The 16,591-nt window shown below is 57.4% G+C and overlaps 1 protein-coding gene across 3 annotated transcripts; it reads left to right on the top strand.

The window, feature by feature from the left end:
• Window positions 1–4,781: 4,781 nt before the first annotated feature.
• AK1 (adenylate kinase 1) lies at window positions 4,782–13,420 on the top strand. Of its 3 annotated transcripts, XM_035015740.1 has the most exons (8): window positions 4,782–4,887; window positions 7,707–7,798; window positions 7,953–7,991; window positions 9,508–9,543; window positions 9,725–9,888; window positions 10,596–10,712; window positions 12,756–12,947; window positions 13,186–13,420. In XM_035015740.1, exons 3-8 carry the CDS (start codon window positions 7,985–7,987, stop codon window positions 13,252–13,254), a joined length of 585 nt encoding a protein of 194 aa, XP_034871631.1. In that variant the 5' UTR covers window positions 4,782–4,887; window positions 7,707–7,798; window positions 7,953–7,984; the 3' UTR covers window positions 13,255–13,420. The 3 variants fall into 3 exon arrangements, with proteins under 3 accessions (XP_034871631.1, XP_034871632.1, XP_034871630.1); XM_035015741.1 differs by lacking the exon at window positions 7,707–7,798 and having other exon boundaries at window positions 4,831–4,887; XM_035015739.1 differs by lacking the exons at window positions 4,782–4,887; window positions 7,707–7,798; window positions 7,953–7,991 and adding an exon at window positions 9,161–9,230.
• Window positions 13,421–16,591: the final 3,171 nt, after the last annotated feature.

Raw genomic sequence — 16,591 nt, forward strand, 5'->3', positions numbered from 1 at the left:
GGGAGGAAGCCAGAGCAGCACGATGAAGGGGAGACTGCTGGGGGCGGGGGTCTCAGAGTTTGGTTCTAGGGCCTGGGGGCGCAGGGCAGGGAGTGGAAATTTCCTGCAGGGCCCAGAGGGGAGGAGGCCGCACGGCTGCAGCCCTGGGAGGAGCCTGGTGAGTCCTGGACTCCACAGGGCTGCCACCACCCTCTAGGCAAAAGGGTTTGTTTACTCCCAGTTGGCAGGAGGAAGGGGGTCCGTGACCCTGGCAGATTACAACCTGTTTAGGCAGATAAGATGCCCTTGGGAGCGGAGGCCTGACAAAGGGCGCTGTGTGAGACCAGGGTGGGCTGCGGGGACTCGGGAGAGGAGCTCTCCCCGGGCACAGGGCCAGCTGGGAGGGTGGGCCACAGAGCTGGGAGGCAAGAGGGGCACCCTGCTTTTGTCTCTCGCCCAAGTGTAGGTTCATGCAATATGCCGTCACGTGTCTTGCGCTGCGTTAGGTGCAATTGGTGAGGGAAGGAGAATGGCCCGAACATAACCTGGTGGGGGGACCCACAGCCTCACTCAAGTCAGCAGCGAGGCCACAGAAGAGGGAGCAGTGGGAAATGAGGCTGTTTGGGGCTAGATGGGAAAAGGCCCTGAGTATCAGCACGAGATGGGCTAAGTCACAGCCCTTGGACGGCAGCAGGATGGACCGGAGGCCGGGACGTTGCAGGGCCCAGACCTGGGGCTCACCAGGTACAGTAATGGTGGTGGTGGTTGGCCTGTCAGAGGGACAGGGACTCCTTGCAAAGTCCTTACGTGGGGGGCCTAAGGCCCTGCAAGGGAATGGTAAGATGGCAATATGGCACACTTCCAGTCCCACACAAAGGCTTCTGGGAATCTGGGTGCAGGCAGAGGTTTCTAGGTAGATTCTCTCCCAGAACACTGTGCCCCTTTTGTCTGCTCATTTGTGGGCATGAAGGGAGGTGCCATAGGAGGGCATTAAGAGGGGGGTTGGTGGGGCGCCTGGGTGGCCCAGTCAGTTAAGCGTCTGCCTTCGGCTCAGGTCATGATCCCGGGGTCCTGGGATCGAGCCCTGTGTTGGGCTCCCTGCTCAGTGGGGAGCCTGCTTCTCCCTCTTTCTCTGCCTGCCGCTCCCCTTGCTTGTGCTCTCTCTGTTAAAATAAAATCTTAAAAAAAAAAGAGGGGCGCTGGTTGCTGGGGGTGGACCCTGGGACAGTTCAATTCAGCATCAGAAGGTAGGACTTGGGAAGATGCTGAGGGCAGGAGGCACGGGGCCCTCAGCCCCACAAACTCACTGCCTCAGATGGGACCCAGCAGAGACTGGTCCACTCACTGCCAAAACTAACTTCCTAAAGCGACCTCACTATGGTCCTCTCTGCTCTGAAACCTTCACTGGCTCCCCAGTGTGGCCAGGACCAAACCTACCTCTTCCTTTGAGGTTCAGAGCCCCCCATATCCCTGTGCATCTCTGAGGCCTCTACCCCTGACCCCAGGCCTCTACCCCTGACCCCCACCCCCTTGGGGCTGGGGGCATCTCCCACCATCTGCAGACCTGACGTGTCCTTCCTGAAAGTAGCCACTCCAGCTGTTGCCTACAATGCTCAGCTCAGCGCCCGCCTGGGGCAGCTAGGCTCTGCGTGGTTCCAGCTGTGAGCCTCAGAGTGAGGCTGCCCCAGAGTCAGCCTCCCCCCAGCTGGCTCGTTTCAAGCCTCGGGATTCTTTCTTTAACCAAAATATTTTTTAAATATTTAAAAAATTGGTTTCATTTTATATGTTTTTAGGGGTTTTTTTTGTTTTTTTTTTTTTTAAGATTATTTGAGAGAGACAGAGCACAAGCAGGAGGAGGGGCAGAGGGAGAGGGAGAAGCAGACTACCCTCTGAGCTGGGAGCCCAATGCAGGGCTCCATCCCAGGACCCCCGAGCCAAAGGCAGACGCCTAACTGACTGAGCCACCCAGGTGCCCCAGGTTTTTTGTTTTTGTTTTTTTTCACGTTACAAAATAACGTAAACCATACAAATGATACAGGATAGAGGGTATCGCCTGGTCCTATTCCCTGTTAACAGTCTAAGATATAATGTTCCAGATTTTTCCTCCATGCAATTTTTTCCCTTTCCCCCTCCCCCTGCTCGCCTTCCCTTCTTCCTCCCTCTCTTCCTCCCTGCCTTTTTCCTTTTTTTTTAAGTTGCAGCTGGGGAAAAAAGTCCTGACACTTCAATATCCCAGCATTAGTGGAAAATCCACAGGTCATACACAAACAAAATAAAAAAAGTACCCAAACACAGAAATTTGGTTGGTTGGAGAGCTCATTGAACGTCCAACTTGCTCAAATAGAATTATAAAAAAGCAAAATTGTGTTTTTCACAGAGACTTCAATATGGCTGAGACAAGAATGCAGAATAAAATAGGTACTTAAAATTGTTTTTTCCCCCCAGTTTTTAAGATTTTAAAACTTCTTTTTAGGGGCGCCTGGGTGGCTCAGTTGGTTGAGCGACTGCCTTCGGCTCAGGTCATGATCCTGGAGTCCCGGGATCGAGTCCCGCATCGGGCTCCCTGCTCGGCAGGGAGCCTGCTTCTCCCTCTGACCCTCCTCCCTCTCATGCTCTCTGTCTCTCATTCTCTCTCTCGCAAATAAATAAATAAAATCTTAAAAAAACAAAAACAAAAACAAAACAAAACAAAAAAACCTTCTTTTTATTGTGGTAAAAACCACATGAAATTTACTACATACCCGTTTTTAAGTGTACAGTTTGGGAATGTTAAGTACACTTACCTTGTTGTAAAACATCTCCAGAACTTTCTCGTCTCATGTGTCTGAAAGTCGAAATCTATGAAACAGTAACTCTGAATTTCCCCTTCCCCACCCAGCCCCTGGTTGCCATTCTGCTTTCTGTTTCCATGAATTTGAGCACTCTAGAGACTTCATATCAGTAGTATTATACAATATTTGTCTTTTTGTGACTGGCTTATTTCAGTTAGCATCATGTCCTCAAGGTACATCCGTGTTAAAATTGTTTTACGTATAAAGTAATAGGTGCTTGTTTTATTTTTAGAAAGAAAGCAAGCCAGCCAGCCAGCCAGCCTCTAAGTAAGAAGTGAAAGTCCCACCTCTTCCAGGGGGTCATGGACACACACCCCCATCCCGCCCCCTCTGTTCTGCTTCCTTTCATTGACTTAAAGATACCATGGATTTGATTATAAAACAACACGATTTCAGAGACGTTAAAAAAAAAAAAACAAACCAAAACCAAAAACCCGTAGGAATAGATTTTACACACACACATGCCCCTGCATGTTTAGAATTATTTTCACTGGGCTCTTTGCCTATTTCTTTTGCTTGGGCAGTCAGCCATACAGACCTCTGGCTTCCTTTCTCTTGTGGACTCGAACTGCAGAGTCCCACCCCACCCCAGCCTGGCTGCACCACCATTCCTCCCATCAGTCAGGCCCCACTGGCACTGGAGAACCATCCTGTACACATTTTGTGCCCACACAAAATGGGGGTCTGAGAACTGTAATTTGGGGAGCACAAATTTAGGGAGCAACCCAAATTGTGTCCCGTTGAGGAGTAAAAGCCAGGGGTCTTCATTAGCAAATTGCAGAAGTATTAGGAAGACCACACAAATTGTTTTCTAAACATTATGATTGGAAGACAGAATGACATTTTACAGTACGCCAGGTTTCTTTTACGTGAGGACAGTTACCAGGAAAATATCCGATTTTTATCAAGAATGGGCGTGGAGGGGCACCTGGGTGGCTCAGTCAGTTAAGCATCTGCCTTGGGCTCAGGTCATGATCCCAATGTCCTGGGATCGAACCCCATGGTGGGCTCCTTGCGTGGTGGGGCCTGCTTCTCCCTCTCCCGCTCTCCCTGCTTGTGCTCTCTCTCTGTCAAATAAATAAAATCTTTTTTTTTTTTTTAAAGATTTATTTATTTATTTATTTGACAGAGAGAGACACAGCGAGAGAGGGAACATCCCATTCAGCATTCTGAATGACCCACCTCCTCCTGCTCACCTCTTGGGGGCTGCCTGGCAGTGTGATGAAAGCAGAGCTGATTTTTTTTTTTTTTTAATTTATTTGAGAGAGAGAGAATGAGAGAGAGCACATGAGAGGGAGGAGGGTCAGAGGGAGAAGCAGACTCCCTGCCGAGCAGGGAGCCCGATGCGGGACTCCATCCCGGGACTCCAGGATCATGACCTGAGCCGAAGGCAGTCGCTTAACCAACTGAGCCACCCAGGCGCCCCAGAGCTGATTTTTTATAATCTTCTACACAACCCCTAGCTGAGAAGTGGGTACCTGGATGGTCTTTGGGGTCCTGAGAGAGTTTCAGTCCCAGAGGCCTTCTTGGGCCCCTTCTAACCGGAGAGGAGGAGTTCTGGGTGGGTTTGCGCCCAGGGGCCTCTGGGCAGGAGCTGAGGAGGGGTGGGGGGACTGGCCTGGCAAAGCCCCCAGAATCCATGCATCAGCTGCCTCCCGCGCTGGGTCCTCTTTCTGCCAACAATTTGCCCTGGGATTTTGTGCAGAGTCTCCTCTCTCTCGGTCTCAGTTTCCCCAGCTGTCATACGGACGCCGGTCCCGTTTCCCCTGCAGCGATGTGGGCACAGGGCAGGGCAGGCAGAACGGGAGAAAACCCTGCAGGCTCAGCCACCTGGGGATGCACGGGGGGGGGGGCGGCGGCCTTGCTCTGGCTTCCCACCGGGGCTCACCGGGTCCAGGCCCCCCTCCCTCCCGGGCCGCTCTCCCTCCCCCCTCCCCTCCCTCCCTGCCCTCGCCGAGCGCTGGCTCCCGGCATGCCGCGCGCTGCTGACAGCCTTATAAATAGTCGCCTTTGCGGGCGGCGGGCGAGCACGGGCAGGGCACCACTGGCCCCGACGCCCGCCGCACCCCTCCCCCAGGTCAGTGTGTGCCCGCGTGCGTGTCCGGGCGCGGGGGGGGGGGGGCCCCCCGGGGGGGGGGGGAGGAGCCGCGCGCCTGGGGCCGCGGGTCTGTGTGTGTCCGGGCATCCTTGGGGTTTGTGCGGCTGTGTGTTTGTATGGGTGGTGGGATCCGTGGGGATTCGCCCGTCTGGTCTTCCCAGGCTCTGCTCTGGCTATCTGTGCCACCCTGCGTGTGCCCGCGTCGGGGGATGTGTGCTGCAGTCCCTCCTAGCCTCCTACACAGTCGCCCCTTTGTCCAGGCTGGCACTCCTGACGCTGGGGCTCCAGGTCCCTGCCCTTGGCACGTCCCAGTTGGGGCCCTGGGAAGGGGGCTGTGGCCGCACGCCCTGCCCTGGAGGACCTGGCGGGGCCGCCTGTGAGATTGGAGGAGCTATCCTGCCGTGCCATTTTGAGTGCTGGGGGGACAGGAAGCCCCCTGGATGTTTGGCCCCCTGCCCCAGCCTCCTGAAAGGGCGGGGGCTCTAAGGGAGCCCCTGGGGCCAACACGTGGGACCTTTCCTGAGCACCGCTCAGGTATCCACTCAGGAGTCTCCGGCAGCAGTAGGACAGGGCCTGGGGGGTGCAGGCCCAGAGAGGGGACACCAGCTGCCCAAGGTCACACAGCTGAGGGATGAGCCCTTAAGTGGCTGTCCCTCTGGGCCTCAGTTCCCCAGGCCCCTGGGCAGACCACCGAGTCACGGGAGGAGTTGCTGCAGCCTGGATCCGGGGTCCTTGTAAGGCCTGGGTGCTGAGCCGGTAACCCAACTCCGTCCTGGACCCCTGGCGTCTGTGAGTCCTCACCACCCAGGTTATTTTGGACCAAGGAAGTAGCAGATGCCAGCAGGACAGAGGGGCTTAGGTTACTGGGAGGAAGCAGGGCAAGATGGGTGGGAGGCCACTCCACAGGGTGTCACCTCAGGCTCTCTCTGGCCTGGGGACCGTCCTCCTCCCTTGCCTGCTGCTGTGGGGCCTTGGCAGCTCTACCCTTCCTTGAGCACACTCAGCAGGAAAGGGGCTATAACTCATGCCCCACGAGTGGCGGGACAGTCAGCAAAGCTGCCTAAAGACCTACTGGGTGCCAGGCCTAAAGCAGCAGAAAATGCAGCCCGAGTTTGACCCCAGCCAGGCTCTGGGGCAAGTCTCTCCTCCTCTTCAAGCCTCAAATCCCTTCCAAGACAGCTCTGAGCACAGCGTGAGGCCCCCAGCCCTATGCTCAGCCCGGGGCCAGGCCCAGTCCCGTGGGGCACACAGGCCAGTGGTACAACAGAGGGGTCCAGTACCATGTGGCGTGTGCGACGCTGGGGGCGTTCGAAGGAGGCACCTGCTAGTGTGGGAGTGGAGGACAGAGTCCAGGAAGACTTCCTGAAGGAGGTGACACCTAAACTGAGTCCTAGCCAGAAGCACCTGGGGAAAGGCATCCAGGCATCAGGTGCAACAGTAGCCAGGGCCTGGAGGTGGGACGCGGTCATAGTGGGTGAGGAAGCTCCAAGCAATTCAAGTGGTGGCTGTTAAGGCTGCAAGGAGTTGGGGGGGGGCGGGGGGCGGTGGGCGCCTGGGTGGCTCAGTCGTTAAGTGTCTGCCTTCGGCTCAGGTCATGATCCCAGGGTCCTGGGATTGAGCCCCGCATCGGGCTCCTGCTTGGTGGGAAGCCTGCTTCTCCCTCTTCCTGCCTGCTTCTCCCTCTCCCACTCCCCCTGCTTGTGTTCCCTCTCTCGCTGTGTCTCTCTCTGTCAAATAAATAAATAAAATCTTAAAAAAAAAAAAAAAAGGCTGCAGAGGGTGGGTAGAGGCTGTTGGACCCTGTCATCCAGGTTAGGGCTTTATCTTGGGAGCTAGGGTCCACTCATTGGAAGGGTTTTAAGCAGGTGAGCGATGTGGTCTGATGCTTATTGGAGAGAAACCTGCAGATTGCCCGGTGGGGTATGGAGGTAGGGAGACCCACGGGAGGCTGGGGCAGTGGCCAGGTGCCCCGCTTGCAATAAAGAAGTGGTGGTGAGCACACAGGCTGGAGAGAGAGTTGGGATGTGCGTGTGCAGGGTGGAAGTTGGGTGTGGGAGAAGGGTGTTCACGCAGACTGGGGCCTCTGGTTGGGCAACAGGGCATGGAACTGGGGATGTGGTGGGGTCTGTGGGGACCCCAGGCCTGTCCAGGGATTGTAGACTTATGGGGCTGGGGAGGGAGGGCAGGGCTGGCTGGGCAGAGACAGGGGTCCTGGGAACCTGAAGTCAGCATTGTGAGGGTGGACTGAGGGCCTGTGGTTGGGGGGAATGCCAGGCAGAGGGAAAGCCGACTGAGGGTCGGGCGTCAAAGGTCAAGGCAAGAGTGACTGTGTTTGTCGCTGGTGGCCTTGGGGAGAGTGGGTGGGTGTGGAGGTGGCAACTCTAGGTGGAAGGAGAGGTTGAAGCAGAGTGGGGTCCCGGAGGGGGTGGGGTTGACTCACTTGCTTCGGGGAAGGCAGGTGGTGGAGCAAGATCCTCAAGGGGGTTGAGGGGGCAAGGGTCATATGGTGGGGTGAGAGCCTGGCCCCCCCCATGAAAACTGTACAGGGCTGTGTCCCTTGAGCAGCTCCTGCAGCTTCCTCCCCCTCGGACCTCTGTGTCCCTTTGAGCATCCTTGTCCCAACCCCATCCAGGATGAAGACACATGCAGCTCAAGTCCCTCTTCCCACCTCCAGCCTCCACAGAGCTTTCCTCCCAGCCCTGGGGAGCGTCTCCAAGGTGTTGGGCAGATGCCTGTTTTCCGGGACTGGCAAGGGGAACAGCTCAGCAGTTGCTGACGCCACTGTTTCTGTCCCTCAGGACTGTCCTCGCCACCTGGCTCCTCCGGCGGGAAGAGGTGGACAGAAGGGAGTTGCTGCCCTTTTGTAACAGTGGACGTACACCGAGGAAAGGTGACCTTCCCAAGGTCACCCAACCTTCGGGGCCCTCCATGCCCTGTACCCTTGGGAGCGTCAGGGTCTGGCACACACCATGGGGCTGGGCAGGAGGGGGACGGGGTGTCGGGAAGGCCCCCTCACCTGCCCCACCTGTGCTCTTGTCTTGCAGCACGCTGACTCGGCTCCCCGGACCTCAGCAGGATGGAAGGTACCGAGGCTCTTCTTTGCTGCTTGCAGCCTGGGCCTCAGTGTGCCCATCTGTTAAGGGGGTGTGCTTTTAGGAGACATTCCGGGAAGGGTTGGAGGAGGTTCTCCGGCTGCCAGAGGGGCCTGTCTGGGAGCCTCCAGCAACCTCCTCAGGCATCTCACGGGATCTGCCAGCTCCGAGATTAATTTTAGAAGCAAGGAGGCCTCCTTGAGGCTCCTGAGGGCCCCATAGCTCACCTCCTACACTGGTATTTATAGAGCTGAATCCCTGCTTCTTTCTAGAAAGGGTGGGTGCTGGCAAGTGGAGGCTAGCCCTGGGGAGAGGCCCCAAGTGTGCAAATGCCAAGCCTAACAAGGACGAGGCAAGGTCCAACCCCTCTGTGGGACTCAGTTTCTCCATCCTCCAGAGGGGGTGGGTCTTGAGGATCTCTTGGGCGCTCCTGGCTGCTGAGGGCCGGGACCTGGAGGGAGGCATGTGGCCAGCAGAGCGCCTGGCTGGCCCGCCTCCTGCCAGTATCACCGCCCCGTCCTTGGCCTTGTGCCTCGGCCTGGGCGGCTCTTAAAGGAGCCTGCTGCTGCTGCCTGAGCCGGCGGTCACCCTTCCGCCCCTTGGGCCCCAACCATCAGCTGCCCGCGGGCTGTGGCCTCCCCCGCCTCCAGGTGGTACCCAGCACTTGGCAGGCAGTGATGGGAGCCCACAGGAGAAGCGCTTCTCCTGACAGTTCCTCTAGGTCTCCAGCCGCAGGGCCAGGGGGCCCCTGGGAGCTGCCAAGCCTTCCTCAGTGGCGAGGGACAGAGAGCCAGAGAGGGGTGGGGGCTCCTTTCCTAAGGTGACCCAGTGAGGGGAAGGCCGGGCAGCCTGCGAAGAGGGCACGGCTTCCGGTTCTGGGTCTGGCATCCTCGGAGCAGGCCCCTGCCTCCCTAGGCCTCAGTTTCCCTTGCGCGGCCAGGCTGTGGCCCTGCTGAGTTCTGAGGGCCGGTGAGGCAGAGGCTGGAGCAGGAGTTCGCCTCCCTCTCTGGGCGAGGGCTCTCCATGCCCACCGCAGCCCTTTTCCCTGGCAACCGTCTCCAGGGCAACATATGTTGTGGTTGCCAACTCCGGACTCGTACTGCCCAGGGAAGGCGGGCAATGGGCAGGCCCAGGGCCTGGGAGGGGAAGGGTAGGGGACGCAGGAGAACGGGACCATGGGGGCCTGCTGCTCGGGAAGACGCCGCGCCGCGGAAGACTCTAAGGCCAGAGGTGACCCACTGCTGCCCAGCCACCCCCGGGGAGGGGCTGTGAGGGTCGGCATCTGAGCCCCTCGGAGTTGTCCTCAGCCTGTGCCGAGTCTGTAGCCTCCAGGCCTTTGCCTGCAACACCCTCTCCTCCCTGACCACTGAGCTTTGCTCAGCCCGTCGCTGGTCACTCGGGGCAGGAGCGTGAGGCCTGAGGCCCGGCACGGGCCTGGACTGCAGAGGTGCTTCGGGCTCTTTGTCAAGCGAGTCACTGAACTCTGCTCCCCTTTTCTGTCCCACAGAGAAGCTGAAGAAAGCCAAGATCATCTTTGTGGTGGGTGAGTCCAAGGCAGGCGGGGTCAGGCAGCAAGCAGGGAGGCGCTTTGCAGGCGCTGGTGGGAGCCTGGGCCTGGGGCTGCACCCTGGGCTCTGCCCCTCCTCCGCTGGCTGGCGTGGGCAGATCCTCGCCCTGCGGCGGCCCCTGTTTCACAGGGTCTCTGAATGGGTGGGCGCTTGCAGGAGGGCCCGGCTCGGGGAAGGGCACCCAGTGTGAGAAGATTGTCCAGAAGTACGGCTACACCCACCTCTCCACCGGGGACCTCCTGCGGGCCGAGGTCAGCTCGGGCTCGGCCAGGGGCAAGATGCTGTCGGAAATCATGGAGAAGGGGCAGCTGGTGCCACTGGTGAGTGGGCCCGGTGGGGTGGGGGGTGATGATGGCCCCAAGTGGGCTCCCGCCAGCAAAGCCCATGATGCCCTGGCAATGCTGCCTTGATCTTCCCTCGCTCCAAACACTCCTGGCTCTGGTCCCCATTGCCCTTGGCAGGAAATTCTTTCTAGGAATTCCCGGAGCTTCTAGGATCCCTGCCCCTGCCGACCCCTTCAGCCCCACACCACCCACTCACCCCCCCAGCTCTCCACCTTCCTGCTGCCCTGGCCTTTTGGTCCCGTCTATCTCATCAGATTCCTTCCTGCCTGGAATGTTCTTTCCTCCTCAGCTTTCAGACCTCCCTGGCTCCACAGATTTGAGCTTAGACCCCCTCATTTTATAACTCCAGAAGGCCTCCTTCTTTGCCCATTCAACCTGTGTCATGCTTGGAAATTGCTAAATCAACCTCACCACACTGTGAGCTTCTTGAGGAAGGTCTGCTTTGTTCACAGTGGTGTCCTCGGGGCCCTGGACGGGAGCTGGCTGGGAGGAGGGGCTGAGTCAGTATTATTGAATGAATGGATAGATGCATGAAGGGTTCGATCAACCAGTCAAGTCTTCACGTTCAAAGAAGGCTTCCTGGAGAGGGAGGCTTGTTTGGAACATCTTTATTAGGGCAGAGGCCTGGAGGAAGAGGTGGGGAAAGGAGCTCATGACCTCTCCATATTTTCCTGTGCCCCCAGGAGACAGTGTTGGACATGCTCCGAGATGCCATGGTGGCCAAGGTAGATATTTCCAAAGGCTTCCTGATCGATGGCTACCCTCGGGAGGTACAGCAGGGAGAGGAGTTTGAGCTGAGGGTAAGGTGCCACCTGCTGGGTATGTTTTGGGGCTGTGATGTGGGGTGGTCAGGCAGAGGCTGCCATGATGGCCAGACAGAGTTTTGGGCAGAGAGAGAGAGAGAGACTAATTGTGGGGTCAGAGTGGGGAGAGGGGTAAGGAGGGAAACTGGGGAAGAGTTTCTAGAAGTCTTTCTAGAGGGAGAGGAAGCACAGGCTGGGGAGCTCACAAACCTGGGCTCAGGTTCTAGCTCAACAGGCCTTAGGCCAATCATTCTGCCTCCTTGAACCTCATCAGTGTCCCCATTTGCAAAATGGGGGGACACGGTTGGCAACAGCTGCCTTAAGGAGCAGAATGCGATTAGAGAGAATGTACCCTTCCAAAGTGGGGCTTGGCACCTTATAAGCCCGTAGCCAGAGGGGCAGGGCGCAGGATGGACAGGGCTGGAAGGGTCAGGCTGGTGTGGGGAGAACAGAATCTAGGGGGCAGGGCAACCAGGACTGCTGTGGGAGAGGGGGTTCAGGCCTGGCTGGAGACCGCTGAGGCCAAGGAGTCCAGTCTCCTTCCATGGGCCACGGGGAGTCTGCCTGGAAAAAGTAGGCCTCAAGGATGATGGCTCTGAGCTGCCTGAAACAGATGCCCAGCAGGAAAACAGCGTGGGGGCACCGCTCCCAAACACAGGCACAAGCTCATGGAAATGCGTGCGCCCACATCTGGCAATGCACATACATGTACTCGTGCGATGCATGCGTGTGGACACAGCACGCTTATACGCATGGATGTACATGCATGCGCATGCATGGGCATGCACGCACACACACACACACACCCATACCTCTGGGGTCACAGGTCATACTAGGGAAACAGGGCTGCAAGTGGGGGGAGGCGAGGGGTGGGGCTGGCTCAAGGAGGGCTACTTGGCAGAGGGATTCCTTCCCAGCCTCGTGGGGAGGACCAGGCATCCCAATAGGTGGGGTGGGACCAGACCCCCACTCCCCACTTCCCAAGCCTGTGAGGCTGGGGCCTTCTTGGGCTTCCGAAGCTTTGAGCCTCATCCAGATGTAGATTTCGTGTCCCGACCTTTAAGTGCCTGCAGGACCTCAAGAAAGTGTCTACCCTGCTGCGGGCCTCAGTTTCCCTATCTTTGAAACGGAAGTGGGCTGGGTTTCCTCCAGACTAGGAGGCCATGGACACTGCGGTCAGGTGCTAGGCAGCCTCAAAGCACGTCCTGTCGTGACGCACATGTACCAGCTGGGTAATGTCACCTCCGACCCTCAGGGCCACATCTGGAAAATGAGATTACTAAAAGCCTCCTTCCCTCCTGGGGCTGTTGTGGGCGCTGCTGTGGGCTGTGGGCTGCTCAGCACAGGGCCCAGCCCTGCCACGGCCTCCAAGGGTCCGGGCACCTGGTCTTCTCAGATCTGGACACCAGGGGGCATCAGGGCCTCGCAGAAGGAAGACAGGTCAGCCTTGTTCCTTCTTGCCCTTTGCGGTGGATGAAACGCTTATTCCAATGAGATGCCTTGCTGCCCTCAGAGGGACTCCTGGCAGGGGAGAGGGTCACTGAGTAAATAACCAGAGGCCTCCTGAGACATTCTGGGCAAAGAAGGAGAGAGGACTGAAGAGGGTGTCCCAGGGAGCTGGGGATGGTGGTAGGGGTGGCATCCAGGAAGGCTGCCCCGGAGGAAGGAGATTTTTGTTCAAATCTGAAAGCCAGCACTTTGTATTGAGGTAAGGGTTCCTGGCATGAGCAAAGGCCTGGCGTGGGAGGAGGTGGGCGAGAGCCCAGACTACAGAGTCAGTGTGGCCAAAGCAAGGAGAGCGAAGGAGTGGGAAACACGAGAGGAGGAGGGCAGGAGGCTCTCTTCTGAGGGCACTGGGGAGCTATGGGAGAGGTTGGGAGCAGGGGAGTGGTTTTTGGAAGGTCCCTCAGGCTGCCTTGGGGAAGGGCTTGGAGGTCTGAGTGGGTCTCAGGTGGGGCCTCTGACTCGGGAGGATGGGGAGGCGGTGGCCCCAGGGGGCAGGAATGGGGCCCCTATGAGTACCGCTCCGCCTGCCCGCAGATCGGACAGCCCACACTGCTGCTGTATGTGGACGCAGGCCCGGAGACCATGACCCAGCGGCTCCTGAAGCGCGGAGAGACCAGCGGGCGAGTGGATGACAATGAGGAGACCATCAAGAAGCGGTTGGAGACCTACTACAAGGCCACGGAACCTGTCATCGCCTTTTATGAGAAACGGGGCATCGTGCGCAAGGTGCGCCCCCTGCAGGCCGCGGGTAGCCCTAGGAAACGGGTTTTTGCCTGGGGTGGCCAAAATGCCGGTGACCTTGGGCCAGGCCTTGGTCTCCCCACTGGCTCGGTGATGGGCTGCTGTCCCCTGGTGGCTGGGCTCGGAGAGCCAGGCCAGGCCTCTGGGGGAAGTGAGCCCCTGCCTCGATGGGGCCCACCCAGCCCTTCCCATCGTCTCTGCCCTCCCGGCCGTCTCCCCACAGGTCAATGCCGAAGGCTCAGTGGACAGTGTCTTCTCCCAAGTCTGCACCCACCTGGATGCCCTCAAGTAGCAGCACCGAGCCCTTCCCCAGCCGAGCCCCGCCCCACCCCTGTCCTGCCTGAGGCTGTCCTGGCCTGAGCTCCGCGCCTCCACCCTGCCAGGCTCGAGCACAGACAGAGGAAGCACTTTATCCTGTTTTCATGGACAGCCAAGCACTAAAGGCATTTCCAAGGACATTCGGTTTTATTCCTTTTTCTTTGCTTTCCCTGGAGTTGATCCACGTGGTATGGCCTCTCCTAGCCCCTCAGCCCACCTTAGCCAGCTGTCCCCCTCCCCCCAACTACCACGGGAAGACCCAGGGCCTTTCCTCACCCAGGGCATGCTGGGCCTGGGGCTCCAGGGTGACTGAGGCAGGATCCTTGTTCTCGGGGACTGACGGTGAGGCACAGCTGGGCCCCGACCTGGGTTCCTCCAAATCCTTGCTGGGCCGCCTTGGCCCTGACCCCTCATGTCTCTGAGCATGTTTTCTGCGCTTTACGCCCCTGGGGCCTGTGTGCAGCAGGAAGCGAGGTCATGGGCTGTGGGGAGGGCTTCCTGGGCAGTGAGGATGGCACACGTCAGCTTTCTGGGTGGGCAAGGCATTGGCTTCCTGGGCACAAGAAGCTCTAAGGGTCTGAAAAGGGCATCGAGATTGAATGGTCAGCAGTACCTCCCTGAGGAGGTGAGACATGGAGGACCTCCCACCGTACGTCCCTGAATAGGTCACCACCTGCCCTTTCTGAGCCCATTTCCAAATCTGAGTTAGGGTCCATGCCCCCTGCAACCCCCACCCCTCAAGGTGAGGACAAGAACACACTGATCAGGGGTGTAAGGCTGGCAGTCACCGTGGCCGTGGGAGCCGAGACCAGAGCGGCCTTGGAGATGAGCAGGGCTGGGGTGCTTTGGGGAGGGTGCCCCAGAATCCCCCGGGGGAGAACCATCTTCCCTTTCCTGTTCTTTAACTGTGACCTCATCACCGAGAAAGGCTCAACTTGGTGCTCACGTGTCCTTAACGCCTGTCCCAGCCCCAGCTGACTCCCTTTAGAAGCAAGAGGGCCTTCAGTGGGCCACACCTGGTTGGAACAAGACCCCACGAGGGGCTGATTGTGCCCATGCTGTGTCCCCTCTTATTTTTGGCAAGTGTGACTGGTTTTCCGTCCACGTTACTTAAACTTTCCTTTAAAATAAACATATTTAAGTTATAAAAGTGAGTCTACTGAAAGAAGAAGACAAAACAAATAAGTGAGAGCACAGGGGAGGTAGGAGAAGGCAGGCATCGTGTGGGGATGAGCCTTCCAGGCTGGGTGGGCGCACAGGGAAGGCCTCTGCCCCTGGTCTCTGTTCCCCAGGCCAGCTGGGGTGTGCAGGGGAGCCCCAATTGCTCCGTGACCTACCACCTCTGGGTCTCCATGTCACATCCATCCAAGCGGGCTAACACACACACACACCCACCTTCTAGCTCAGGATTGTCCAGATCAAGTGAGGAGGAGTGGGGAAGACACGCCAAAGATGATAAAGATCTAGAGAACTCACCTGACAGGAGCATCTTCGTGATCTTTTAATTATAGCATCATCAATTCAGGTGTGTCCCAGTTTAATGAGAGCCTAAGGCTGACCCAAACTACTGTTCGCCACAGAATCACCTTGTTCATTTAACAGGTTTTCATTGGTTAAGACCAATGAAAAACTTACAGAAATGTAAAAGGTCCAGTAACCGCCACCCCATCCTTGCCACCACAGACCTTCCTTCGAGGGTTTCCTTCGTGCAGCTGGTTCCTTGAGGTGGAGCTCTGGAGCGGGGCCTTGTAGATACCTAGGAGCTCACTTCCCCGTGAGAGAGGTCATGGAAGGGTGGAGGGGAGAGCTCTGAAGAGCCACAGAGGCCTGTTAGATGGAATGCAGGTGAGAGGGGGTGCAGGAGCAAGAGACAAGCCTGGAGGGGCCAGGTTTGTGGGGCCTTGAATGCTGACCCAAGTATCTAGTCTCTCCCCTAAGGGCAATGAGAGGCTCAGAAGGAGTTTTTTTTGGGCGGGGGGTGGCGCCTGGGTGGCTCAGTCGGTTAAGCGTCTGAATCTTGATTTTGGCTCAGGTCATGATCTCAGGGCCCTGCGTCAGCCTCGGCACACGGCACACAGCGGGGAGTCTGCTTGAGGATTCTCTCTCTCTCCCTCCCCGACTCCCCCCCCCATGCATGCTCTCTCTCTAAAATTAAAAAAAAAATTTTTTAAAGAAAGTTTCTTTAATGAAAAATTACAAACAAACTGAAAATTAGAGGAAATAATATAATGAACCCCCATCACCAACATTTAGTAACTTCTGTCATTTCCCTATATTTCCTAAATTATTGTTTGACTTTTGACAAAGTATTTGCAGTAAATTACAGATATGAAGAAAAAAACTTCACCCCTAAAGTATGATTCTACAAAATAAGGGCATCTTCCTTCAAAACCACAACTCAGAGTTTCCATGACACTAAGTTAATGCTAATTTTGTAATTTATAATAATCAGCCCGCATGCAATTTTGCCCAATTGTCCCCAAAATGTGTCTTTGTTCAAATCGGGGTACAACCCAGGATCACAGGCTGCCCTTGGTTGTGATAGCTGTCAGACCTCTTTCAACCTAGAATCCTTGTTATGACAACTGTCCTGCAGAGAGCTCCTTCCAGATTCACCCTTTGCTTCCTCCTGGTGTCGTCCAACTTGCTCCTCCATCTCCTAAATTTCTTGTAAACTGCAAGTTAGTTGTAAAGGCTTCATGGATTCAGGCTCAGCCTCTGGGGCAAGAACACCTAAGAGGTGAGGCTCAGGAAGGCCGCTAAAACCAGGCAGGGGGCCAGGACTGCAGCATGTCCAGCCTACAAGGGCACGCAAAGCTCCCGGCTCGCTTAAAAAGCTGATTCTGCTTCAGCAGGGCTGCCCTGGCCGGTGAGGCTTGGCTGCTGGTCCGTGGCCCACGCTGTGGGTAGCTCATGGAGAGCCTGCTCAGCGGAGGCCTGGCTCCCGAGGGGCGGGGGAGGAGGGGGTGTCTGTAGGGTCAGCGAACGCCTGCTCATCTGCTCCTGTGGGCTGGGAGGTGGACGTGGCATTGGGACCAGGCAGGAGACATCGCACTTGTCACACTCTTCACGTCTCTAGGGGTGCTCCAGGCAATGGCTTGTCCCAAAGTACCGGAACATTCTGACCAGCCAGAGACCTCAGGGTCTCAGAGAGAGAGAGTGCTCTGTGGAGGTGGTGGCCTCAGATGCCCCCCCTCCCGGACTGCGCCCCTAAGTCTTGGCCTGGAGGGCCCTGACGGCCTGGCCGGAGGCGCTGAAGTGGGAGAGGAAGGAAGCGGGGAGCAGAGGAGGCCAAGGCTGCCGCCTCCCAG

Source organism: Mirounga leonina, unplaced genomic scaffold (assembly GCF_011800145.1).
Source record: "Mirounga leonina isolate KUSES-001 unplaced genomic scaffold, KU_Mleo_1.0 Mir_170, whole genome shotgun sequence".
Classification (NCBI taxonomy): Eukaryota; Metazoa; Chordata; class Mammalia; order Carnivora; family Phocidae; genus Mirounga; species Mirounga leonina.

Excerpts from the sequence above, each read along its gene's own strand:
- AK1 (XM_035015739.1), top strand. The coding sequence starts at position 9,176 with ATGGGGGCCTGCTGCTCGGGAAGACGCCGCGCCGCGGAAGACTCTAAG. Across the intron at positions 9,889-10,595 it reads AGGGGCAGCTGGTGCCACTG|GAGACAGTGTTGGACATGCT; the intron begins GTGAGTGGGCCC and ends CTGTGCCCCCAG. Across the intron at positions 12,948-13,185 it reads AACGGGGCATCGTGCGCAAG|GTCAATGCCGAAGGCTCAGT; the intron begins GTGCGCCCCCTG and ends GTCTCCCCACAG.